Source organism: Terrapene carolina, unplaced genomic scaffold, assembly GCF_002925995.2.
Source record: "Terrapene carolina triunguis isolate 2854851 unplaced genomic scaffold, T_m_triunguis-2.0 Scaffold96, whole genome shotgun sequence".
In the NCBI taxonomy this organism is placed as follows: Eukaryota; Metazoa; Chordata; order Testudines; family Emydidae; genus Terrapene; species Terrapene triunguis.
Window position 1 is genome coordinate 41328265 of NW_020664447.1, and position 27880 is coordinate 41356144.

A 27880-nucleotide genomic window follows, 5' to 3' on the forward strand; every position below is an offset into this window, starting at 1 on the left:
ATCTCTTTCCCCCCAGTCTGTCCCCAAGGTCTTCTACTTTTTCTCCTGTCCATGGAGATGAGGGGCACCAGTCAAGGCTCAGTTTTTCTTCCTCTCTCAGAATGGGCGGGGGAGGGGGAGAGTGTCTCCTTTTCTCACCAAACCCCATAGAAGGGAAACAGGGGAACCGGGAGCAGGAGTAAGTCTCCACCCTTTCTGCTCTCCCGAAAGGAGGCCAATTTCTATCCACTGTGCATAAAAGGGGCTGTGGCCTTCCAGGCTGGGCGGAAGGTGAGATACTGGGAGCTACGGTGCTGCCAGTGCAGAATAAGTGCCCACTGAATCTGGCCTCAGTCTAGCCAGAGTCCTATTCCCAGCAGAGCCACAGTGCAGATCAGATGCATGGCTACTGAATTTGCTGAGATCACCAATCTGTGTGTCCTCTGCATACTTTAATGCCTAGTCCTATTTCCCTTTTTAAAAAAGTTAAATGAATTGATGGGTCTCAGCTGAGCTGCTAGTGGTCCTCACCAAAGTGCCAATGCAACTGGAGGTAATTGTCCCCTTACTTCCCGTCTCAGCAGAGAGGCCAAGGAGAGAATGGACATGGAGACAGAAACATCCTCCTGTTGTAGGTCCTTGTTGGGGCACTATGGGAGGGCACTGTGGGGAAGCCAGCACTGCTGCTGCACCTGCTGCTGTCCCTGTCCTCTTGACAACAAGAAGACCTCTGTCTCCAGGAGTCTTACGTCAGCACTGAATTCTCTTCGAGAACAGGACTACTTCTGCCTTAAATTTCTGTTCCCAGTCCTGCTTTCCTCCCTGTTGTTTTGTTTGTGCCTTTTCCTTTTCTCCATCTTGTTGCCCATTTCTTCCTCCACACTGTGCCTTTGTTGTTTACATCTCTCCCTTGCTGGTGTACCTCTCCCCAATTTCACATTGTTCCTTTGCTGTCTCCATCTCCCGATTCTCTCTTCTGATGTTTTCTCTGGGTCACAGTGCAGCGTGCAGGCTGCCTAATGAGATCTTTGAATTGCTCTTGGATTTCAGCAGTGTGTTTTGGGAAGATAACGACGGTGTTTACCATTTCCTTGGTGAGAGAGAAGCTTGTGTGTGTGGAGGTGAAGGAAAGCTGTTTTAGCATCTATTGAAGAAAACGCCTCATTCAACAATCCTTCTGCTGTTTCTCCACAAGAGTTTTCTCCCTCTCTGATTCTTTATCTCCGTCAGCCTTAATATAAAGGTTATTTTTAGCTCTTCAGTTCCAGAACAATGGAGTGTACAAGCTGCATCTTAATAAGTGACACTCGCTTGCCCCACTCCACACCAAGCACCAGCACAAATTAGTTGCTCAGGAGAAGTGGTCTTTAAAGGGTGGGCAGGGTTGTACTGGAGCTCTTGGGAAGAGTATGTTGGTTGGGGAGGGTGCTTTGCTCCCCATAGAAGCCAGTGTTGGAATGGGAAAAGGGGATTTTCTATGGGAAACTTCGTATTGCAAGGAGGAGAGGAGCAGGAGAGCAATTTACAGAAAGAAGCAATTCTAAAAATCAGTGAGGCATTTCCAACTGCATGAGGTTACGCATGCAATGCACGGTGCCTGGCAGGAGATGTAATATTAATTTTACATTAGCACTTAACATTGGGAAGCTGCCACTGCTGATGTCAAGGAGTATATTCATCATGAGTAAACTCGCAGAAATGGCAACCCTGAATTCCACAGGAGAGAAAACAGCCCGGTTCAACAGCACTAGGGGAGGCATTCATTCAATAGTGGAAACTTCCTTCTTAATGAGAATAAAAGGCTTCGATTTCTGGCAAACAAGGTTCCAAGTCCTTTGCCCAGAGGCTGTATTCTCATCAGAGGAAAAAAGTGCCTACAGGCTCTGAGAAGGAGAGTGGAGAGAGGGAGAGTTGGGTTTGTAACCCTTAAAGCAATGGAAGCCCTGCAAAATTCAGTACATATGTTGCATTCAGGCTACCAGCTTGTGTTTCTGTAAAGGGATTTCTCAGTAATTGAACAATCTGCTGATGCCTTGGAATATGTATCCGTCTTTTCCTGTTGACAAGATTGTAATGCAAGGGCCAGCAGTAATATTAATAATCCTGTTCATGGCATGATTAAATTAGCACTTTCCATTTAGTGATTAATGGAGAGGGGAAAAACAACTTGTTGAATTAGAAATGTCAATAGATTTCAGTTTTCTGGTGATTTTACTTCCTCTTGTTTCACACCCACCACCCACAAACATGCCACCTTCTTTCATTTCATATACTTTTTTTCTTTAATTAAAATGTGCACTGGGCCTTTGGCTGAAGTTCTGTGGAACAGTTTTCTGGCTGGGGTATATAACTCTGCGCTTGGTTCCTTGCCTTATTCAATACTACACTAATCATGAGTCTATGGCTATGTCTCAGAAATTATGGGGGCCCTTTATGAAGATTAAAGGGCTAACTGGAGACATGAGCCAGGAAAAGGTTAGGCTTCAGGCCGGGCCAATTATCTGTGGGAAAAGGACTGATCAGGAAAAAGGATTTATGTGTATCCGTTGTTTCTTGCAAGGGTGCTTCAGTGCACAGGATTACAGCAGTAATTTAAATGTCTCCATGTCCTGCTCTTGTTTTGTTCAGTCAGAAACAAGGCAATGCCCTCTGGTCACAGCAACCAGTCCTGGTCCTTGAGCTAATGTTTGTGTGGTTTCCTGGGTGGAATCTGGAGATGGAAAAGACTGGTAGCTCATCCATCCTTAAGCCAGTATGGGACAGATTTCTACTGTACCTTTGCTAGTGTTTAGTTGGCTCCAGTTACATGTCCCAAGCACCCCTTCCCTTTGGAGAGCAACTTGCAGCTTAATTCATCTCTCTGACAAAAAGTTTTCCATGATGTTGAGCCTAAATTTCCCCTCTCTCAGTTTCTTCTAGTTTAAAGCTCTGTTTATTATGCTAAATAATTGATCTTCCTCCGTGGTGGTTACATCTTTCAAATACTTGTCAGCTGTTGTCGTGCTTCTCCACTGAGTCGTGGCTCAGCCAAGCTCTCTCTATATATGTATTTAGCTCCGTGAAGGGTGTTTGCTTGCCTTAGGATCACCTCTTCATGGCCAGGCGTGGCATACCAGTGGTTTCCCCACATGGTGCCCTCTGCTGATGGCTGTTCCAGTGGCCTCTCTTCTTGTAACTCAGTCCTCTGGCCAGGTCATGATTTCATCCACCCCTTCCGGGGTAACACAGTCTGATCTAGAATAGTTCAGTGCCTTCACCAAAAATTCTTTTGGCTCCAACTTGAGGCTCCTGCCACTTTCCCAGAGGTTGGGAGGGGAAACTAGGCCCTCCCACTACACCGGGCTGCAGCCCAGGGATCCTGTAACCAGCAACCAAGGTCTGTGCACTCCCACACACAAGAGATGCCTCCCCAGCTGCTTACCAGCCTTCTCTAGTCAGGCTAGGATCCCAGGGTTTATCCCCACCCCACCCTGACTCTCTTGCTGCAGCCCCCTTCTGCTACAGATTTCTGCTCTTTATACTAACCAGCCTGCTCTTGCCCAACTGGGCTTCATGATCAGTTAAGTTTGGCTCTCCCTCCAGGAGCAGCCAGGTAACATAACTGGCCTCTCAGGCTCATATTGACCCACTCAGGGCCTGTGTGGGATTTGCATGCCATCACAAGTTTTTAATCTTTTCTCAGAAGTCAATCACTTCAGCTTCTGACTAGATAGCCAGAACTGAATACAACATTGCAGGTGTGGGTGCATCAGATCTGTGTAGTGAGGGACTATTACCTCTCTGTCCTGTGACGTGATGTCGCTAGGCAGCTCAATATTGCACTGACCTTTTTGTTACCGTAATTTACTGCAGGCTAATAATTTACTGTCCATTCTCATCTGTTTCTTTCAGCATTACTGCTTCCTAGCTTTCTACCTCTTTGTTTCAGATTATTTTCCCCCAGATGTTAGCTTGCAGTTCTCAAACTTGAATCTAATTTTTTTTCTGTCCATGTTTCTAATCTTTGTTTGTATCCTGTCTGGTGTTCAGCTCCTCCCAAATTAGCATCGTCTGTGAATTTCATTACAGTGCTGTTTACTTCCTCTTCTAGAGCTTATGAAAGATTAAAACAGCAGTAAATCTTTGATGTTTATGCACCAGCTATGAGTCAATTTGAAAATGTTTTTTTTGTTACTTTACATAAAAACTGCACATGAAATACTTTCAAAGCCAAATATTTGGCTGTCTTTCTCTATGCCCAGGAAAGATAATGCCTCTGATGCTTTCTCTCCCTCCTCAAAGAAGTTGACCTTCCCATCAAGCCCCAGAAGGAATGGATCCACATGAACAATGTGGAGTTTGAGAAGCTGGAGTGGATAAAGGATCTGCCCCACCCCCGGCAGAGGAGAACCAAAAAGGTTTGATAAGTAGAAACTGATTTTCTCCCTTTTCGTTTGTTGGTGGGACGTGTGGTTCATGCTGGTGAAGTCTTCAGAGACTGATGTTGCTGGAAAATGCGCCTTCTCTTCTTCAAACTATAAATGATGCTAACAATGGCATCTCTCCAGATCTGTCCCTGTCCTCTCTTAGAGTGTGATGAGAATCCAGTTACGTTTTCCATAATACTATGCAGGGTAGATCTGGAATTAGGGGGGACCAGGGTTTGAGATGGGAATTTAGTGTCTAGTGGCTGAGAGATCTGGGAATTTGAAGTTTGGAAACTGGAATATGTGGGGAAATAGCTCTGGAATTTAAGAAACCAGGGCAACGGAGATAAGTTCTAGAGAACTTGGGACTGCGTGAGCTAAGAGCTTGAAACTGTATTGAGGAAGTAAGATATAAAAGCTGAGTGGAAGGCAGTAAAATAACCTTTTTTTTTTTTTTTTTTTTAAATAGGGAATGCAAGCACGATTTAGTTTGAAAGGAGAATTGATTCCTCCAGATGCAGATTTACCTACTCATCTGGGTCTACACCACCATGGAGAAGAAGCAGAAGTAAGGGAGATACCAGAATAAAGTGGAAATAGAAAGAGAGTACACCTTATTCTGATTTCCATGTTTAATTCTCAGATTCTTCGTGTCTGGATATCCTAGTGATGTGTACCTTAGGAATACGTTGATAATTCTGTGTTGAAGTAGGACCCAGGAGAGAAATCAGAACATACCGAGCTGCTATTCCCCCCCCCCATTTTAATCCCATTTTAAAACATACCTACTTGCAAAAGAATACTCCCACACACTGGCTTACCTATCAAGGTGAAGCCTCCCTTTAGCCAGTCTCTCAATGAAGTAGAATCTCTTCAGTCATTTGCATAAAGCAGCACCCACAACTCTTTTGCAATGCAGTTTATCCCTTGTGCTATGTAGTATTTTGTAACTACTCTAAGGATCCTGTTTTATCTATCTATTTTTTTTTCTTTCCCCCCCCCCTGTGTAGAGGGCTGGTTACTCCCTCCAAGAGCTCTTCCACTTGTGCCGCAGTCAGATCATTCAGCAGAGGACATTGGCACTACAGGTGCTAGGCCATGTTGTCCAGAAGGTGAGTGACCTTTGTATGGAAGTTCTTCCTCCTAGTTTATGCTGCTGGCAATGTCAGGGCCCAGATCCTCTAATGTGATGCGTTCGCTTTGCACTGCTCAGGCAGCACAAAGTGGATGGATTCCAGCCAGAAGTCACCAGCAGAAAATTCCCCTTATGAAGGAGAACCCCTCACAGGTGTGAAGCTGGCAGAGCCAACTCCTGTATCGCCTGTCCCTGCCGCCTTGGCAAAGGGGCAGGGTGTGTGCAAGCACATGTCAGGTGTAGGCCTATGTGAATCCAAGTGGAATTGTGCTATGGGAAAACTGAGCGCCAGCTATCTCAAAAGTGCTGTTCAGCAGTGTCACAGAAATTGCATATTTGGTTGGTCCATGGTTTCATCTGACTAGGGCTGTCAAGTGATTAAAAAAATTAATCGGGATTAATCACGTGATTAAACAATAGAATACCGTTTATTTAAATATTTTTGGATGTTTTCTACATTTTCAAATATATTGCTTTCAGTTCCAACACAGAATACAAAGTGTACAGTGCTCACTTTATATTTATTTTTGATTACAAGTATTTGCACTGTAAAAAAACAACAGAAATAGTATTTTTCAGTTCACCTAATACAAGTACTGTAGTGCAATCACTTTATCATGAAAGATGAATTTACAAATGTAGAATTATGTACAAAAAAACCTGCATTCATAAATAAAACAATGTAAAATTTTAGAGCCTGCAAGTCCACTCAGTCCTACTTCTTGTTAAGCGAATCGCTCAGACAGACAAGTTTGTTTACATTTGCAGGAAATAATACTGCCCGGTTCTTGTTTACAATGTCACCTGACAGTGAGAACAGGCGTTCTCATGGCGCTGTTGTAGCCGGAATCGCAAGATACTTACGTGCCAGATGCACTAAAAGATTCATATGTCCCTTCATGCTTCAACCACCATTCCAGGGGACATGCGTCCATGCTGATGATGGGTTCTGCTTGATAACGATCCAAAGTAGTGCGGACCAACGCATGCTCATTTTCAATATCTGAGTCAGATGCCACCAGCACAAGGTTGATTTTCTGTTTTGGTGGTTCGGGTTCTGTAGTTTCCGCATCGGAGTGTTGCTCTTTTAAGACTTCTGAAAGCATGCTCCACACCTCGTCCCACTCAGATTTTAGAAGGCACTTCAGATTCTTAAACCTTGGGTCGAGTGCTGTAGCTATCTTTAGAAATCTCACATTGGTACCTTCTTTGCGTTTTGTGAAATCTGCAGTGAAAGTGTCCTTAAAATGGACAACATGTGCTGGGTCATCATCCGAGACTGCTATCAAATGAAATATATGGCAGAATGTGGGTAAAACAGAGCAGGGGACATACAATTCTCCCCCAACGAGTTCAGTCACAAATTTAATTAACACATTTTTTAACCAGCATCATCAGCATGGAAGTATGTCCTCTGGAATGGTGGCTGAAGCATGAAGGGGCATACGAATGTTTAGCATATCTGGCACGTAAATATCTTGCAATGCTGGCTACAAAAGTGCTATGCAAATGCCTATTCTCACTTTCTGGTGACATTGTAAATAAGAAGAGGGCAGCATTATGTCCGGTAAATGCAAACAAATTTATTTGTCTTAGTGATTTGCTGAACAAGAAGTAGGACTGAGTGGACTTGTAGGCTCTGAGGTTTTACATTGTTTTGGTTTTGAGTGCAGTTATGTAACAAAAAAAAATCTACATTTGTCTCTTTCAGGACAAAGATTGCGCTACAATACTTGAGGTGAATTGAAAAATACTATTTCTTTTATTTATCATTTTTACAGTTCAAATATTTGTAATAAAAAATAATATATACTTTGATTTCAGTTACAACACAGAATACAACATATATGAAAATGTAGAAAAACATCCAAAATATTTAATAAATTTCAATTTGGTATTCTATTGTTTAACAGTACAAATAAAACTGCGATTAATCACGATTAATTTTTTTGAGTTAATCGTGTGAGTTAACTGCGATTAGTCGACAGCCTTACATCTGACATAAGCTATTTTATTGCACTTTCTCTCCCATTGGCTGAGCTAGACCTGTGACATGCTTGTTCTTATAGCAGGTGAGAATAAACCATCCTACTCCTAAAGCAATGCACCAGCACCGGTGGCAGAATGAATTGTCTGCCTCAGTGGAAAGCAGCACAACTTCCTACCTGGCTCACAGGGAACGTACTGCAGGGGATGTCAGCAATGAATGATGCAGAGAGGACTTAATGTGAAGAACTTTGTGGGATGGGGTGAGGAGCAGGAGTTTGGTCCAGAATTAAAAAGTATGATCTCTGAGGTGAGGGAAGGGAAACCATTCACATACAGAAAACAAAAGAATAGAAACCAAAGGATTAAGAGTCTTCCTACTCCTGCTGTACTTGCTTTTCACTCTCCCTGCCCCACACATTGATAGGGTTAGTGCAGAGGGACTAGACCACAGTGGGAGAGCATTAGTTCAGTCATAGGGATAGTTTATCATGCTTAAATAGGAAAGGAGTTGTGATCCCTCACACTAAGTGTGAAATGTCAGCAAATGGCGGAATGGCATGAGGAATGTGGGACCACTCCCCTCTAGTGGAGGTACAAAAGGAGTATTTTGGGGGGACTGTGGCTCATGAAGCTGCAATCAGTCTGGTGTTCATGATGTGCCATGGCAGCACGGCCTTCCTCATGGATCTGTGTGTGTTTGCAGTGTAATTGCTCATGTATATTTATCCAGTCGGGGCATTTTGATGACCCTCCTGCGTAGAGAGGGGAAGGTTCAAAAGAAGCCATGTCAGGTTGTTAGTTGGAAACATTCCCAAACTGCACAGCATTGTGGGTATCTGAACTGAATATGACCCTACTGAATTTCTGTGCATCTTGCATGTCCATTGGAGTCCAGGATGCCTGCTGGATTCCCTTTTTAATTGGTTCTAAAGTCTCCTTGCGGGCAACTGCGAGGGTCATTCTGGAGTTAATTAGCTTTGGATTAAATAGTGTAAAAATGTGTAGCCACTACACCTCTACCTCAATATAACACTGTTCTTGGGAGCCAAAAAATCTTACTGCTTTATAGGTGAAACCGCGTTATATCGAACTTGCTTTGATCCGCCGGAGTGCGCAGCCCCACCCCACCCGGAGCACTGCTTTACCGCGTTATATCAGAATTCGTGTTATATCGGGGTAGAGGTGTATGTAATGTTCCAGCCTTGCTGTGCAGCTCCCAATGGACAGGGTGCTCCATCGTTGTCACTGACCAAACACAGCTCTCTTAGCTGCTTTACATTTAACATAGGCAACAGCAAGTGTGGTGCATGTTAATACACACCTGGCTTTAATGGGGTGACCCTGTTGTTGATGCTGAGGTTGTGGATGGCATTTCTTTCAGGCCAAGGCTGGGGAGTTTGCCTCCTCCCTGAAGGGTAGTGTCCTGCGCTTGCTGCTCGATGCCGGATTCCTCTTCTTGTTGCGCTTCTCCTTGGATGATACGGTGGATAATGTCATTGCAGCATCTGTCCGGGCTCTCCATGCACTGCTGGTGTCCCCTGAAGATGAGGTGAGAGAGTGGTGCTGGGTGTAATACCGATTTGGGTGTGGGAATCAGAAGGAAGGGGCCTATTAAGTCATTTGGACCAAGCCGTATGGTGGTCAATGTCACATTATTCTCCACAGAACACTATTTTCATGCTTTGTTCGGTCTCACTGTAAGTAATGGGGCTTCCACCACTCCTTTTCCTTGGCCTAATTACTGTAATAGATCTGACTATTCAGAATTTGTTCCTGCTGTTCAGACTAACTCTGCCTTGCCCTAAATTCATCTCAGGGCTGCTGAACTTCTCTCCTTTTTTGGTGTGCATGTGCACTGTATTATTTCACAGCCCCGTTTTCAAGCTAAATGTATTTAGTTCTTTTAATCTGACCTCTTACATCAGTGGTTTCCAGCCCTTTATTGTGGTGCCTCCTTTCCAGCCAGTGGACTGGCTGCTGGATGCTCTCCCTCTCATGCCTTATCCCTGCACAGTTGCTGCTCTCACTCCATTCATCTGTTCATTTTCTCTGGTTCCTTCTCCTGGGCCCTTTTGCTCTGTTTTCTTGGTCTTGTTTCTCATTCTTTCCTGCATCCCCCTTTCACCAGAAGATTGCAGGTCTCTTTTTTTTTTTTTTGCGGTGTAGATATCATTGATAACCTTCTGGGGCAAAGACCCACATGCCCTCCTGGCTGGGCTTACCCTGTAGAAGGAGCATGGGTGAGCCCTGCTGCCTGAATCTTCAGCCTTTTGACCAGGAGCTGCTCCCCTAGGGGGCTGCAGTAGGACTGCCATTGAAGTAGGCAAGGAAAGCAGGTAGCTTTCAAGCAGTCCCCTGCAACTTCCTCCAATCACAGGAGGATAGTCCCAGTGGGGAAGGTGAGGTGAATGGAGGGTCATGTAGCTTTCCCTGTCATAGAATCATAAAATGTGAGAGTTGGAAGGGACCTCAGGAGGTCATCTAGTCCAACCCCCTGCTCAAAGCAGGATCAATCCCCAGACAGATTTTTGCCCTAGATCCCTAAATGGCCCCCTCAAGGATTGAACTCACAACCCTGGGTTTAGCAGGCCAATGCTCAAACCACTGAGCTATCCCTCCCCCCTACTGTTTCTTTCCTCTGCTCCTTCATCCCTTGGTCTGATTATGCTCTCCTGGGTGGGCCCTGCCCCTGGCATTGGAAACAGTGCCATAAACCAATTCTTCCAGCCTCTCAATGATTTTTTTTCTCTGACTCCCTTTTGAATTGTCTGCATGTTTCTGGTAACTAGGTGCCCAGAGCAAAATGTAGTAGTCAAGGTGCTCTCTGCTGGAGCCATAAAAGAAGGAATGTTGCCGCCTTGACTTTTGGTATGATGTCTTTGCATATGCAAGGCCAGAAACTCTACCAACAATTGCACTATAAAGGCATCTATCTGTGTTGTGATTTCTCATTTTGAACATCCTCAGTGTGTCACTCATGTTATCAGGCTTCGGAGGGTGGCTCCAGACGTACGAAAGAAGGATGGTCTTGTGTGTAGAGCTCTGGACTGGGCATCTGCCATCGTGTCCTTGGCTCTGCCACAGACCTGTGGCGTGATCTTTGACAAGTCTCACAGCCTCAGTCTGCCTGTGTCAAATCGGGATAAACAATACTGCCTTGTCTACCAGGGATGTTTGGAGGCTCCATTTATTAATAATTGTCAAGCACTCTGAGATCATTAGCTGGAAGATAATTTACATGTGCAAAGTACTTGTTATCCAAGGGGAATGCTCCACAAATATGTCATCATTAACTTGTCTCACCTTCATCTGTGCATGACCTCACTCTTGAGGAGTACTCCAGCTTTTCCAGGTGTGCCCAGTTTCTGCCTAGTTAAGGGTCTGTTAATATAGCTGTTATCTCTGTTATAATTTCAGGTCTTTATCATTCTAGCTAAACCTTCCCTTCATCCATAAATTAGGTCTTGCCTAAGGGAGGTGACTTATTTCTTATTAATTATTTGAAGACTGAAATAATCTATCTAGAGCTTTTTGACTTCTAGGTTTACAAGAGTGGATCCCAATTTCAGGGTTTCCAGCTGGAATCCCAGCCTTCTCTCTGAGCCCTTGACACCACAGTTTACCCTTCATCTTGTCAGCATTGCTTTTTGTGCCTAATAATAGTTCAAACTTCTATAGCACCTTTCATCCAAGATTGTTCAAGAACTTTACAAGCATTAACTAAGCCGCACCACACCTTTGTTTTACTGATTGGCAGACCAAGTGATAGAAGTTTAAAGGGACTCTGTCAGGTAATTGAAGCCTCAAATTTAGTTTTCATTTAAAAAAAATAAAAGTTTTTCTGCAGTTAAAAATATTCACTGGAAAACAGGTCTGGTTGGATGGAAACATTTCTCTGAAGTGGTGGAAGCTCACATATTTACAGCCTTGTTCTAGAGCAGAAGAACCTGAATGTGAAATGGGATAGAAACAAAAGTAAAGCTGTCTAGTCTATATGTTCATTGCCCAAGCTGAGAAAGGTGCAAAAAGTAAACAAAGTTTAATGTAGAAGAAAATGGATAACCCTTATTTTAACATACGTTTTAACTCGAATTCCTCTCTAAGTGACCCATTTGAGGTCAACAGTGAGTCAGTGGTAGAAACCGGAATAGAACCCAAGAATCTCACCTTCCAGGTAACCACTAGATAAACCGTTACTACCCATCCTGCATATTTGTTTAGAATGCTTTTGTCTCAGTAGAATTTGGACCAGTCTGAGGTTGGCATCCTCCCCAGGTCTCTTTAGCTTAGACTTGGGCTGCACTGGCTTGTATTCAAAAGCATTTTTAAAATGCTTCCCTTTCCACCCTCCCTTTGCTATAATTTACGTATGTGCTTTTCTTTTCCTTACAGGAGTATCTTGACCAGACTTTCTCATGGTACCAGGGGATGGCTGTGTTCCCCTTCACCCCCAACAGTGAAGAGGAGGAGGAGGAGGAAGAGGAAGAATTGACTCTAATGCAAAAAACACAAGGGAAAAAATCAAAGGTTGAAAACAAGCCAGATCCAGATGTGGCCCGGTATGATGTCATAAAGGTAAACCCATAGCTATGTCTGGAATCTCGGCAGCAAAACCATATCTGCATGAAGGCTGTGTGTGCTGTTAAAGCTAGCTAGATGGACCTGTACGTTGAAATTCCAATGTGATTTCTGGAACATTGGTGACCTTGATGTCACCACCATTTATGGCATGTCACCTAAGTGAGACCACCTAATAATTCATTCACCTCCCTCTTATACTTGCGTCTTGCAGTTAAATACTTACAACTTTAATGTGAATTCTCCATGCACTTCTCTTCATCCCTGTCCCACTGATATGAGATCTAGAAACACAGTCATTTTTGTTATCTCAGAGCCAACCTTCTAGGTAATGATAGTATGGCCACCATTGCTCACTGTGGTATATAAATCCTCAATTATAGCATTTTGACCCAAGTGCTTAAGGCTGTGTTCAGCTGTCACCATGTTATTCTGTTTCTCTGGGATACTCCAGCTGAGCAGCTCTGGGGTAGCTAGATCTCTGTTCTACTCAGAGATACTGGCAGTGTGTTTAAATGAGTAGTAACGAGTCCAGGATCAATGAAGAGGAGAACTCAGCTTGTGGTGCTGAATGAAAAGTTTGGTCATTCTCAGATCAGTATAACTGCCAAATCCTGCTGATGTGATTGTTGTCCTCAAGTGGTGTTATGACTAATCTGAACTAACATGAATTTTTGTGAATTAATGAATGGATGCCCACAAGATGTTAGCTGCAACCTTAATCCAAAAATGAACCCAGGAGAAACAGGCCAGTGACAGTAAAGGAAATGCTGTTTGCAATCCAACAGTTACAAAATAATAAAGTACCTGGTCTTAACAATATTTCATCAAAACTGCTCAAGAGTGGAGGTCCAGCTTTTAGTTGTCTTAAAAGTTTGGGAAACCAGTCACATTCCAGAAGATTGGAAAAAGGGTTGCTTCGTCCCTTTTTAAAAAAAGGACAGTGATCAGCTTGTACAAAATGAGAGACAACCAGTGTGGTTTCCATACAGGTCAATCCATGCTATATATGCTTTGTGGAATGTTATTGACAAACAACTAGAGTGACAAGAGGAAGTTCAGATTGTGTTTATAGACTCTGCGGCCACTCTTGACTCAGTGCATCAATCCGCACTGAAGGTACTGCTATGCTAGTATGGGATGCCTGAGGTTTTAGTGTGCCTAGTGGTGGAGTTGTACCACAGTAAGTTTAGAGGTATGAATGTCAACAGATGTATTAGTTTGATTTTTCGGTAGAATCAGGGGTGTGCCAGGTGTGCGTTCACTCCCCAGTGGTGGTTACTGTTCTTATAGACTGTCTGATGACAAAGCTGGTTGAGGCCAAAGTAGGAGGTCTGAAATTTTAAAGATTCATCTTTAGAAGATCTCGTATGTGGATGATGTTGCCTTACGTGGAGAGAGTACTGACCAACTACAGTTAATGCTGGGAGAGCTGCGAAAAACTCAGGATCTATGGATTTAAGACCAATGGTGATAAAACCAAAGCTATGCATGCCTCCTATAAAACAGACATGAATGACCTGCCGATACTGCATGTTAGATGGCAGTGACATTGAATGGTTGAACTGTTTTATCTATCTGAGTAGTCGGTTGATAGCAGGAGGTTCTATAACCAAAGAAGTCATACGTTTGATTGGTCTTGTCAGTGGCATTTTAGCGTCTTCAGAGGTCTGTTTGGCTGGATGGATGTCTTTGTGACGGCTAAGATAGGAGTGTTCAACATGATACTGATGACAACTGATGAGCAGAAACATGGCTGTTAAAAACAGCTGAGGAGAGGAAATTAAACTGTTTCCAGTGCCAAAAATTACGGCCGCTTCTTAACATCTGTTGATTTGATTTTTGTAACAAACTAGGAGATACTTAGACAATCCCAGCAAGTTGCAGACTTGCACTAGTTGGGAACAAGACGACTGCAGTGGTAAGGTCATGTCCAATGTGCATAAGATGGTGGTATGCTTTTACAGAACATTTATAGAGCTGCGGTCACAAGAAGTAGAGCATGAGGATGACCATGAATGAGGTTGGAAGGTGCAATTTTGAGGGATTTAAGACGCCTGCATCCTCCCATACTGACTTTTACCAAAGGAAGATGATTTGGGGACCTTTCAAGATACAAGTCCATTCTGTGCACCTCCACGACTATATCATAGCCATATGAATCTGCTGCTTCTTTGAAATTCAGTTCCCTCTATTTTTATTGCAAGTGCATTTTATATTAAATGCCAGAACAGATCACCAAGATGTTACCATAAAACAGGAGTAGTAAATCCACATGTTTTTGGAAATGCCTGCTTTCCAGGTCCAAAAATGAATAAATGTCACTAGAACTTCAGATTCTGTTCCTGCCTTTGACACTGACTCTGATCTCCCACTGTTTAACCCTAAAAAAGTCACCTAATCTTTCTGTGCCTCAGTTTTCCTACCTATAAAATGGGATTAACTGTCCATTCCCAGTTTCTGGTTCTGGCCACTGCCAGAGACAGGATACTGGACTAGACAGGGATCAATGGCCAGTTTCAGCTGTGTCAGAAAAAGGTGGGAGAACCTGTACAGGCACATTATTTCATAATGGTCTATTATGGCGGAAATGTCTTCCTATCCCCCATCAGTCAGTAGTTGGCTTATGCGCTGAAGCATGTGGGTTTGGATCCCTCGTGCATGGTCTGATCCCATGTGGAAGTCCAGTTGCTCTTTCTCTCTCTATCCCAACTTATACTTGTTTGTCTTCACACTGGCCGCTCTTAGCGGAGAGTTCTCCCTTTAAAACAAAGGATGGTTTTAAATCCTGTTCTTCTAAATAGACGCCTATTTCATAGGGCTTTCTCTCCAGCTGCTGTAGCATGAACATTGTGTGTAGAACTAATGTTAGGAATGTGATGGGTTTGTTTTTGTTTTCTTTGTCTTGCAGGGGCTTCTGAAGACACAGTTTCTTCATCGGATGAGGTACATCCTTGAGGTGGCGCGACCGGTCCCTGCTGTAGTTCTGGACATCCTGGATATTCTCACCCGGGTAGCAAGGCACTCCTCTGAAGCATGCAGTCAGGTACCCACCTATGCAGAAAGTTAGAGAGAAGAGGGTGATGGGTGAGGAGGGGGAATGGTGAGGAAGAAGATGGAGAAATGAAGAGGGGATAGGGTGACTGTCAGTATTGTTGTGCTACTTGCTCCTGCTGACAATCAAACTGCCAGAGTTGCTTTCCTGCCCTGAGAGTCAATGTCTGTGTTGCTTGCATTTGTACAGCTCCTGGCCTGTCCTCGGCTGATTGAGACCATCGTTAGAGAGTTTCTCCCTATCCAGTGGGATCCCCGGGCAGCTGAACCAGGCCACTTGCTCACCAGCCTCCATGGCGTTGCGTGTGCCACTGCCATGAAGTTAATCAGAGTCCTGGCATCTGGGGGGAGGAATGCAACAGCCAGACTGGTAAGCAGTATGATTCAGCATGGCCTTTCTGGTCACAAGGGGCAGAAGTGGAAGCACTGGTTTAGTATGCCTTCTTTTCTAAATAAAGGGAGGGAATTAACTAGCAATGGGTCTAAGCTGTAGAGTTGGACCCAGAGTTCATGTGGAGGGAAGGTTGGCTCTGGGTTCTGATTTGGATCCATCTCTGGAATGAAGAAAAGCAGCTGGCTTCCAAACACTTAAATACACCTCTACCCCGATATAACGCTGTCCTCGGGAGCCAAAAAATCTTACCGTGTTATTGGTGAAACCACGTTACATTGAACTTGCTTTGATCTGCCGGACTGCGCAAACCCCCCCCCCCCCCCCCCGGAGCACTGTTTTACCACGTTATATTCGAATTTGTGTTATATCGGGGTAGAGGGGTATTAGCAGTGTAACTTCCAGCCCCTCCAGCTCTGTGTCTCTCAGCTGTATGCTGCCAAATGCATATGTTCTACATAATTTGATTGACTGTTAAGAGATGTCTCTGAAGGTCAGACAATCCTCATAGGAGGCCGTGTGTGTGTGTGTGTGTGTGTGTTGGGAGCATCCCTGCCCATCAAACTGATGACCTCACTTCCAACAACCAATCAGAAAAACAAATGAAGTCAGTTATGCAAGGCAGCGTGTGAAGTCAGCATGGCTGGCAGGTACCCATCATAATACAGCAGGCACCTCTTGGAGTTTTCAATTCAGTATTTATAGAGGCTCCTAGTAGATTGATATCCAAGAAACTAAATTAAAACCTGAACATTTCCAAGAGAGCAAGAGCCCATTATCAAATAAAGTACCTGAACAGACGTGAGAGACCCCATTTTGAAAGAGGAAAACCTCTTGAACAACCACCAAATATCAAAAATTAGGTCACTCTTTTATATTAAGGTTTCATTTATAAATGGCTTATAAAGGATTAGTAGGCTTTTAATAAAAGGTTAATCGGTTGTTATAGAATGTTAGAGTCCCACAGTGGGTTGCTTATAACATCTATAACATGTTTGTAACATCTATTGATCATTTATTAACCCCTTATAAATGGAACCTTAATGTAACACAAACTAAACCGATAGCTTTAAATGTTACAATGAGCTGTATGATTATAAAGGGGAGTTTAGAATGGGTTGAATTAAAATTAGCATTGCACACATTAAATGAATAAGAAACTGGCTAACTGATAGGTCTCAAAATGTAATTGTAAACAAGGAATCATCACAGAATGAGGTATTCCTAGTGGGGTTCCACAGGGATCGGTTGTTGGCCCTATGCTATTTAACATTTTGATCAGTGACCTGGAAAAAAACACAAAATAATCACTGAGAAAATTTGCAGATGACACACAAATTGGGGGAGTGGGAAATAATGAAGAGGACAGGCCACTGATACAGAGTGTTCTACATCACTGTATGGTAACCTGGGCACAAGCAAACAATGTGTGTTTTTAATATGGCTAAATGTAAATGTATACATCTAGGAACCAAAATTGGGGGCCATCTTTACAGAATGGGGGACCAATCCCGAGAAGCAGTGACTCTGAAAAAGATTTTGAGATCATGGTGGATAATCAGCTGAATGTGAGCTCCCAGTGTGACGCTGTGGCCAACAGGGATTAATGCAGTCCTTGGATACTTAAACGGGCGAATCGAGTAAGAGCAGAGGTTATTTTACCTTTGTATTTGGCACTAGTGCATCCGCTGCTCGAATACTGTGTCCAGTTCTGGTGCCCGCAATTCAAGGAGGATGTTGATGATAAATTGGAGAGAGTACAGAAGAGGCCTGAGAAAGATCAAAGGATTAGAAAACATGCCTTATAGTGACAGACTCAAGGAATTGGATCTATTTATCTTAAAGAGGAGATTATGGGTAATTTGATTACAGTCTGTAAGTATGTAGGTGAGGAACAAATATTTGTTGATGGGCTCTTCAATCAAGCAGAGAAAGGTATAACGTGGTCCTGTGGCTGGAAGTTGAAGCTAAACAAATTCAGACTGGTAATAAGGCATACATTTTTAATGGTGAGGGTAGTTAACCATTTGACCAGAGTGTCTTGTTAGATTCCCCATCACCAATAACTTTTAAATCAAGATTGCATGTTTTTTTAAAAGGTCACTCTCAGAATTATTTTGGGGAAGTTCTATGGTTTGTGTTATACGGGACATCAGACTAGATGATCACAATAGTCCCTTGTGGCCTTCGAATCTATGAATGGAGGCTGCAACTGTATCAGTGCATGAGGCTCTAGTGATAAGACCCAAAGAAGACTCTCCACACATCTTACTACTTTATTTGTCTGCTTATTCTTTCCAGCTTAATAAATTTGAGCTGAAGAGTCGACTGAGTCGGTTTATAGCTGAAGATCCCCAGGACCTGCCTCTGCACAGGGAGGAAGCCATAAGGCTGAGCACTGAGGCTTTCCGGCTGTGGGCTGTGGCTGCTGGCTACGGTCAGTCCTGTGATCTCTACAGGTATGGCCCAAACCTGGAGAAATGGGGACTCAGTGTCTGTGTAATGAAGAGAATGAGCTGCCTGTTCCAGGGCAGGTAATTGCAGGGATCTGTGGAGCCTCCCCAGGGTGCTGTAAAACCTAGCTTCCATTGAGTTCTCTGTTGTGACCTCAGCTTCTTCCATCCTTTCATGATCTCCCTCGTTTAAATGAGTATTAGCACCAGCATTGTGCTGCTCCTTCTCCACATGACAAGAAATTCCCACTCTCCCAGCAGTTCACAACTGGATTCAGCTCTTTCATGTAACATGGGTGGCCTATGCATTCATTACCTCCAGGCTCAGTTGTTGCAACACACCTAGGAATGGACCTGACATCTGTACGAAAGCTCTGAATGGTCCAACAAGCAGCAGCATGCCTGCTAAACGACACAGGCCAATGCAAATTGGTGCTCTACTGACTGCATTCTGCTCTCAATCCAGTAGAGGGTCAAATTCTCTGTCCTTGTACCTGACCTTCAGGGTTGTTAGTGGGCTGGGTCCAGGCTACTTCAGGGATCAACTCTTTCTCTTCATCTACAATCTTCTTCTGATAACTGTGCTATCCTGCAGCCATAGACTTGTTCCCCAGAGGAATGCGGTTCGTAGGAGTGGAGGACAGGGCTTTGCTGTGGAGCTCCCTTTCCGAAGAGATTAGGATAATAGGAAATTTCACTGTCTTCAGGCCCTGGTGGGAGACCTGTTGCTTCATAATAATGCTTCCACAACATCCCATCCCCCAATACTCCAAACCCATAGACTAAGATCAGGAAGTTTAGGATTATCTTTTAAAAAAAATCTTAATGCCAAGGAGGAGGAGTGGGGAGAGAAACCGAAGAGGATTCCTTAAAGCTGCATGTCTGTACCTATGTTACTTTGGGCAGGTGATTGAATGTTAGAGCAGTGAGTGTGATATAAATACTTTGTCACGCTAGGACACTGCCCTATCTATCAGGAAGAGCTTTGCATTAATTGAACATTCCCATTCTGCTGAGCTTGGAATGACATTCTCCTGGTTTTGTTCTTTTACTCGTTCTCCCCATCACAAACTGCAGGGATCTCTACCCCGTGCTGGTGAAGATTCTCCAGTCCCTGCCCCACTTGCTCAGTGATTGCCAGGAAAACCCCACATTTCCACTTTCCATCCAGCGAGCTACAGCTGTGGTCACCCTGCTGACCCACGTGACTCAAACTGCAGGATGCACGGCAGAGCTTCAGGCCCGGCTCAGCAGGTAGGCCTGTCAGTTTCTGTCAGTTGTGGTTTTAAAGGGACACTGTCCAGTTCTCTCCAGGGTATTGTCTGCAGTACCATCGCAGAAGCATGGATGTAGAATGGCCTACCCTCCCATTTTGTTTAACCTTCACTTTAGATAGTTTAGGCTCCAAACATGACTTATGTGACAGTGTCCTCTTAACAGTCATGTTTTCCAGAGGTACCATCAGTGTGCTCAACAGTGTGTAAAACATAGAAGAAAGCAGGATCCCTGTCCCAAAGATGTTACTGGGTTTTGCAGAAATTCTGCAAAAGGACACGTGTTTTGAGAGTAGCTGAAGTAGGTTATCTAGTGCATTGGGTGTGATATAAGGAGGAACAAGACAGTAACTAGAGATGGGGATGTATGTGGAGATTAGAGACAGAGTTGATCTATCCTGTACCTGGTACTTCTGTGTAATGAAAGTTGTAATCAGCTGAATTTAAAAAGTGCATCATTGAAGCACTTTCCCAGGAACACTAGTTTCTCCCATTGAGGACCTGGTTATTGTCCTCCCATCACTCCACAGGTGAGAGTGCTGCTTATGCATACTGATGGTCACCTGTGCAGGAGTAGTTAAAAGATAGAAAACAAAGGGTAGGAATAAATGGTCAATTTTCAGAATGGGGAGAGGTAAATAGTGGTGTCCCCCAGGGGTCTGTACTGGGACCAGTCCTATTCAACATATTCATAAATGATTTAGAAAAAAGGGGTAAACAGTGAGCTGACAAAATTTGCAGCTGATACAAAACTACTCAAGATAGTTAAATCCCAGGCAGACTGTGAAGAGCTACTAAAGGATCTCTCAAACTGGGCAACAAAATGGCAGATGAAATTCAATGTTGATAAATGCAAAGTAATGCATATTGGAAAACATAATCCCAACTATACATATAAAATGATGGGGTCTAAATTAGTTATTACCACTTAAGAAAGAGATTGTGGCGCCATTGTGGATAGTTTTCTGAAAACATCCACTCAATATGTAGCAGCAGTTAAAAAAGCTAACAGAATGTTGGGAGCCATTAAGAAAGGGATAGATAATAAGACAGAAAATATCATATTGCCTCTATATAAATCCATGGTACACCCACATCTTGAATACTGTGTGCAGATGTAGTTGCCCCATCTCAAAAAAGATGTATTGAAATTGGAAAAGGTTCAGAAAAGGGTAACAAAAATTATTAGGGATATGGAATGGCTTCCATATGAGGAGAGATTAATAAGATTGGGATTTTTCAACTTGGAAAAGAGACGACTAAGGGGGATATGATTGAGGTCTATAAAATCATGATTGGTGTGGAGAAAGTAAATAAGGAAGTGTTATTTACTCCTTCTCATAACACAAGAACTAGAGGGCACCAAATGAAATTAATAGGCAGCAGGCTTAAAACAAACAAAAGGAAGTATTTCTTCATACAACACACAGTCAACCTCGGGAACTCTTTGCCAGAGGATGTTGTGAAGGCCAAGACTATAACAGGGTTCAAAAAAGAACTAGATAAATTCCTGGAAGATAGGTGCACCAATGGCTATTAACCAGGATGAGCAGGGATGGTGTCCCCTAGCTTCTTTTTGCCAGAAGCTGGGAATGAGCGATAGGGAATGGATCACTTGATGATTACCTGTTCATTCCCTCTGGGGCACCTGGCATTGGCCCTGTTGGAAGACCGGATACTGGGCTAGATGGACCTTTGGTCTGACCCAATATGGCTTATGTTCTTAAGTGAATTCCCATAGTGGTGCTGGTCAGCTGTAGTTTAAAAAGTAATACCTGAGGACTGGTGAGGGGAAATGGGCAGCATTAATAAAGCAGCGTTTGGTCCTCTATAAAATGCCACTCAAATAAACCTATTCCATGGTGGTTTTATTTTTAATGAAAAGCAAGTTTTTATGCCTCTTTTGGATTCCCTTTGATTGCTCCCTGTAAGGGTTGGAGATTCAGCTGCAACAGCTTGCATTAGTGTATGTGAGAACCAGGCACTCAATGAGCAGTAGCAAAGTGAAACTGACCTGCCTCATTTTATTGTCCAAATCCGTGGCTCTCAACATATTTACCATTGTGGGCTGCATCCAATACAATCTCTATGGCCCTGAGGATGTCACATGGGCCGCAGCTCTTTGCTGATTGGGCCACAAGTTGAGAATCACTGGTCCAAACTGAGTGAGGAGCAGAAAGTGAATGGTGGAAAGTAAATTAGATTTTAGAAATTCCTTCACCTTTCAGAATCTCTGAGTGACAGAGATATGTGAGAAAAAGGTATATGAATTTTAACTTGACAATGACATGAGTATTCTCGTTTGCAAATTCCATAGGGATAAAACACCTCACTTCGAGACCATATCAAAGTTCCTCAGGGGGAATGAGCTAAACCTTTTACTACATTCCTCACCACTGCTACTCATCTGCCTCCTGCACATCCCAATTTTTTGCAATGAGGATTGTTCCAGGAGCTGGCAATGCATTCTGCCATTCTTCTGTGTGTATTCGCCACAGCTCTCCCTTATTTTACTGAATATCAGACTATTACTGTCTGTCTCCTTCCCCTTATTTCTATGAGGATGAGTGGGAGTAAATAGCTAAATCTCATAGTGGAAAAAAATTAATAATGGGTTCCCCCAGGGAATCAATATTGAGTCCAGTGTCTTAATATTTATTGCTGCTGTAGAGGAAGAGTAGACAGCGAAGCAGTAGAATTTCCTGAAGATGCTTGGTTGGAAGAGAGCAAGGAACTCCAGAGTGATCTATCCAAATTGGGTGATTGGGTCAGCATGGCAGATAAATTTAAAGTAGATAAGTAGAAGGGAATGCAGGTAGGGGCAGTAGGATTGGGTGAGAATATTAACACATACTGGTACATTCTGAATTAGCTGGAGCCCCTTAAGGGAGATCTGAAGTTGTTACAGATCATTCCACAAAGGCATCTGCTCAAAGCATACCAGCAGTTAAAAAGCTGCTAGTAAAGAGGCAGACACACATAATGCTGGCATAGTGTACATCCATGAGGCAGACTGGGCAGGTTTGTGGTGGCTCTGAGCTGGTACCTTTCCCTAGTGTCTGCCAGTCTTTAAGATTGCACATAACTGGAAAGTCTGTTTTTAGCTGTGATGGTTCAAGGATAAGATTCTTGCTGAGAAATTCCCCTTTGCCACGTCATCCTTCTGTTACGTTGCAGCAGTGGTCCAGGAGATGGAGAGCAGATTCCTCCTCCACCAGTCACCTGGAATCAGGTGTCAGGCCTGAGACCCTTCCTGGAGACCAATCTGAGGAGGTCTGTCCAGGAAATATCCCGACTGGAAACCTGGCAAGCTCTCCAGCCTCTTACAACAACATACATCATCTACTTGGGGGTTTACTACAGCATTTGCAGCCAACAGGTAAGGCCTGTTACAGAGCCAGGACATCCTTCCATGTTACCTGCCTGTGTGTTTTCTTCCTAACTCCTGAATTCCAAGCAAGGCTTGAAACGAGAGCAAGTTAGAAGGAAATGTAGCTGACAGCATGTTGAGGACTATACACTGATCGCCAGTCCTTAAATCCAGGTTGGCCAGCCTTTAAACTGCAGGCAACCATTGGCTGAACTGCCAATGTCCTTCACGTTCAGCAGTGCCCACAATCCTGTTTTCCCTGTGACTGAGTGTCATCCCATCAGTATTTGGAGTATAGGAACAATGAAGATGAGTGTATTTGCTGCCCATAGGGCATTTGAGGTAAAGTTCTGTAAAGATAGGGAGAGGAACCCAATAACTGGCATGGTATATGACCATCTTTAAAGTGCATTTTCTGAAACGTGTCAAGCCTCAAAATACATCAGCCTGATATCTTACATTTATTCACAGAAAAAGTATCAGACAGGCAACCACAGTGTAAGCATCCTCTGCACTGTCCTGCCAAAAGGCCTCAACCCTGACCTGGAAGAAATATTTCTTAAGGGTGTGGGATAATTTGGTATCTCCGGCCATTCAGTCTTTGCTGCCCCCTCCGAGAGTGCCCAAAACATGTGCACTGTAGTGCCAGTTCAAGTGGTGTGGAGACTTATCCACTAGGAAGTGGATGGAGAGCTTTGAAGCTCACTTCAAATAGGCCACCAAATAGCCAAAAGATGCTAATGACTTTCAGCCGCTACAAACTTGGGGCTGGATTTGAACTGGTGGCATTAGTGTTTGACATCTCTAGCACTCATTGTCAGACATTTATGCCGTCCAGTCCTGGAATATTTGGAAATCATTTTTTTAGAACCTTGAACTCTTAATTCTAGAATGTGTTTTCCTTTAGAAAGAAAGAAAATTGTGTGTAAGACCCTGCCAGTACAAAGATTACTTATCCCCAATAATGTTCTTGTGGTTACATGAGATGAAAAAATATGCAAAACATTAATTGGCTGGTCCGAAAATCTGTCTCTGTTATTGTCACAGTTCACGGCAATTGCACCTTTATTTTCCCCTTCTGTGGTGTAGCAAGGGCACCTCATCTAGCTCCCCAGACATTGCCTCTCTTGGAGGGAGACATGTCTCTTTCTCCCTTCTGACCAGGGTATTTCCAGCCTGCACAGTCCCCTGACTATACTATGATATCCCCCACAAAAGACAGGCTGCCTATGCAGACTTCTTTTGCCTTCTCTTTAGAGACAGTAGACAGTGTAATTGCTAGTTATCAGTTACCACACAGGCTCTGTATAAGCAAGCACATTTTACTCTTAAGGTAAAAGCATTACAGAGAAAACATACAGAAAACAATAAAAGAACCTATACGCATGCTAACAAGCTTACTAGAGATCACTCCAACAACAAGGCCTCTGACAGGTCAGCAATGCTTCAAACCCCCGTGCAGGAGTTTTCCTGTAGCTGCAAGTTCATAAGACCCTTTGCTCAGAATAAGAACCCTCATGATTTTGAGAGTTACTCAGTTATCTGGTTTGGGCCTTTGAAGAGACCGTGAATAGGTAATCAGCTAAACAATGGTTTTCTGCTCAAGGTGCAGCTTCAAAAGGATGGATTTCAAGGTGGATCGTTTGCATTCCCCTGACCCCAAGTGTTTTCTAGGCAATCCACTTCACACGTATTGTCCCCAAAAGTCCTTTGAAGTCCCCAGTACTTCCCAGAAATTGCATGAATCCTGTGTTCCTCCTTAAGAAGTTCTATATAGTCCACAATAGTACAAAAATATTTGCATTTTTAATACAATGGACTCTTCAAATACTTAATTCCATAAGGTTTGTCTGGGATATTGAAGGATATTGTCATATCTGTCTCAGTAGCAATCATACAGTGGTGACTATCATGGCTTCCTTATGCCATGCCCATTAGAAGGCGCAGAACTGAGGTGTGCATCTCCACTTCACTGAATAATCAGCTGAAGTCTCTTTCTTGAGAGGGATTTAGTTTGTTCTTTGTGGGGTGACTGCATTCTGGTGAGGTGAAGGAGATGCAAAATTCTCTGCAATGCTTCTTTAATCTCAAGTGTTCCTTATTGAGGGCAGGAGAAATGGAAAGGTCCCCTAAAGGCCCTGCGTTGGGAGTGTAAAATGTTATCATGTGCATTGCTCATCTAGGATGATGTTTGGCTATACTGGGAACTATTCAGCCTCCGTGGCTAAACTGATCTCCTTGTGTGCTGCTGATTCTCTTGAAGTCTTTGATAACACTGCACTAGAGCTACCCACCTTTAAATAACAAGGCAGTTACATTAGCTCTTGTGTTGTATTGCAGTCCTTCAGTCCTGAAACAGACAACATAGTTTTGTATCTATGTGTTTAATGGAAAGGTCAGCACATTGGGGTCTCATTGGTGTAGTGGGAGGCTTATCCACCTGTAGCAACTTACTGTAACCCAGGGTATCATCGCTAAGCAAAAATCTGTGTGTAAAGGGCAAAGAGCTATTTTAAACAAAAGTGGGGGGAGGGGGCGGGGGGGAGATAAATCTAGCTGTCTCTTCCCCAAGAATAGTTTGGTCACGTCATTTGAATGTCTTCAGACATGCCCTTTTTTCAATGATTTCTGCAGCCATCACTAAATTCAGTTGACTGCCTGGAGGAAGTGGAGCGTTTGACATCTGAGGTGCTGCTGCCTCTCCTCAGCCAGCCTGCCATGCACAGAATGTGGGATCTGCTCAGGTAAAACCACTCCAAGCCAGACTGCTGCTACAGCTTGAGAAGTTAGGTGCAGTCCCATTTCTGACCTGTTTGAGCAGCAGTGCAGGGAGAAGCGCAGTTGTGTGACTGAGAACATTTCTTATAAAAATAAAGAAACCCCCTAGTATGTGCCTTAAATATGTGAAAAGTGTAGTTTTAAGAGCGTTACAAATTCCTACTCTGCTGAAAGTGCTGAGCTTAGCAATTCTGTGTCATGAGTGTGCCCTTGTGATCATTAGTTTGGAAGGTGGTTGATGTGCAAACAGCCTTCTTAAACAAAATTCTACAGATGAAGATTTGTTTTAAAGGGATGAGAGAATGCTGAAGCGCTCACTTCTCGCACACCAGAGATGTGTGAGGAGGCACTCTGAAAAATCCAGCATATTTTCCAATTCCTGTGTTCTAGGTAGGGGCTGGCTTCCTCAGTCTTTGTGGGTAGGATTTTCTTTGGCAATTTGGGTCACGCTTACCTATGGAAAAATGTTAGTCTGTTTGGGTATCTATGGCTAGTAGTTCTGAATGCACAACATAAGAGATGGGGTTTTGTGCTCCGTGTTCCTGGACTCTGTGAACAGTTCAGCAAAAGATTGGAATCCATTAGAACCAACATGTTACATTATTTGGTATTGCAGTACTGCCTAACAGCACCAATTAATGCCCCATATTGCTGGGTATTGTACATGCACGCAATCCCTCGGATACTCCATTTGGCTACAGTTTATTGTATGGGTGTTTCTGAGATGTGAGATTCTATCTGCAACTTACTACCAAAGCTGTCAGTGAAATGAGTGCCCATGACCTGATTTCCATGTCTCTCTTCACACAGGCCGTGCTCTGCTCTATGCAATCCCCTGTCCTGTTCCCCAGCACCAGAGTCTGTCCCCAGCATTGTGTCTTTGAGTTGCACTGGAGGGAAACCGCAGATGAGTTTAGTTGGCTCCAAGTCGCCCTTCCCCTTCCTCACTGCCCTCCTCTTCCTCATCAACAACATCACCCGTATCCATAAAGGGCTGGTCAGCAAGGTGAGTGTTGGCTTCTGGCTATGAATGCTGCATGAGTGATAGCCCAGCAAGGGGGTAGGAACTGCATACGTGATTCAAAGGTAATAGTGTAGGGTAACTTATGCAGAACAATAGTTTCTTTTTGCTGAAGAGAAAACAAAGTAGTTAGTGGCAAGGAGTCCCCTCTCTATTCAGATCCTGTGAGATGACACCTCAAATAGCGTGTTCATTCGTGGGATCCTCAGTACCCGAAGGACTTAGAGATGCTGGAAATAACTTAGCGAAAAAATGATCACAGTGCTCAAAGGATTGATTTATAGGAAAAGATCAGAACAGATAAACATTTATAGTTCAGCTAAGTGATGGCTAAGGTGCAGGATATACCTGAATATTTGAATAATCTAAACACCGTGGAGTAGGGGTAGAGAATAATTGTTTAGGGTTGTCAAAGGAGATATAACTGGAGTAAGGGAAGAAATTAAAGAAAGAGACACTTAGGTTTTCTTGATACCCATCCTTTCTTCCAGCTAAGCCACTACATTGTGGAATAATCTCCTTAAAGAAGCAGAAGTTCATGGCCAGAGACATCTAAAAGTAGCCTAAAGCACTGGAGAATATATTGTGTTGAGATTTACTCTATATTAGCTCCCTGGGGATGAACTGTGTGACCTAATAGGTTTCTTCTAACTCTGATTTCTGTGAATGAAAAGATAGTGGCAGTGAGTAAATTCAAATGCATGTGAGCCGGCGATGACAGAAATCCCCCAAACCATACTCTGTACTTTGCTGGAGAGAAAATGATGGTACAGGCCCACCTCAAATCTGCTTTCTGGTCTTCTGCTAAAGTGACTTTGCAGCTGCATCCTCCTCATATAGCAACAGAAGCTATGTAAACCATTGTGCTGATTTTCCCCATGTGCCTTCTTTTGAAGCACTGTGGGATCTGGTACAGATGATTCTGATGTTCATACAAGGAGGCCTGGTTGTGACTGGATGTATGCAAGGTAAAGAAGTCAAAAGACTGGGAATCTCTGAAGTAGAGCCTCTTACTGCAGTGGAGAGGAGGGAGGTTTCATCAGGTCATCTGAGTGCATATGAATACCCCTACAGTTATTCTCTGTGGGGGATGAGGGGACAGATACAGGAGAGGATTTTCTCCCTGAGTGGAGTGTTGTTGATGCTATTTGCCTCCATTTCTGGTTCTACAGTACACCTCTGTGCTAGACTTCAAAGGTCTGAAGGACTACCTGCTCCAGAGCTGGCCCACCGGACCTCCCTCCATAACCCCTTCATCTGCCTGGATCCTGCGGCATGAATACCATCTGCAATACTTTGTGCTAGCATTGGCTCAGAAAATGGTAACCCCCCAGCACCTTAATCATTCTTACCCCAACAACTAGCCTCACCCTTGGCTCCCTTACCAGCTAACATACCAGGCAGGCAACTAATTCTTGAATCAGCTGGTCTTTGTCTTGCCTCTGACGGCCC

General features: G+C 43.6%; 1 protein-coding gene across 1 annotated transcript in view; it reads left to right on the top strand.

The window, feature by feature from the left end:
* The window catches only part of RPAP1 (RNA polymerase II associated protein 1), a 50495-nt gene that overhangs the window by 15764 nt on the left and 6851 nt on the right, over positions 1-27880 (top strand). Inside the window, exons 8-20 of the mRNA XM_024197428.2 lie at positions 4261-4376; positions 4855-4953; positions 5396-5497; positions 8891-9058; positions 11902-12084; positions 14999-15133; positions 15332-15511; positions 17834-17991; positions 19063-19239; positions 22437-22638; positions 25264-25373; positions 26218-26413; positions 27601-27750. Coding sequence (XP_024053196.1) covers positions 4261-4376; positions 4855-4953; positions 5396-5497; positions 8891-9058; positions 11902-12084; positions 14999-15133; positions 15332-15511; positions 17834-17991; positions 19063-19239; positions 22437-22638; positions 25264-25373; positions 26218-26413; positions 27601-27750 — 1976 coding nt within the window. The remainder of the gene's footprint in view (positions 1-4260; positions 4377-4854; positions 4954-5395; positions 5498-8890; positions 9059-11901; positions 12085-14998; positions 15134-15331; positions 15512-17833; positions 17992-19062; positions 19240-22436; positions 22639-25263; positions 25374-26217; positions 26414-27600; positions 27751-27880) is intronic.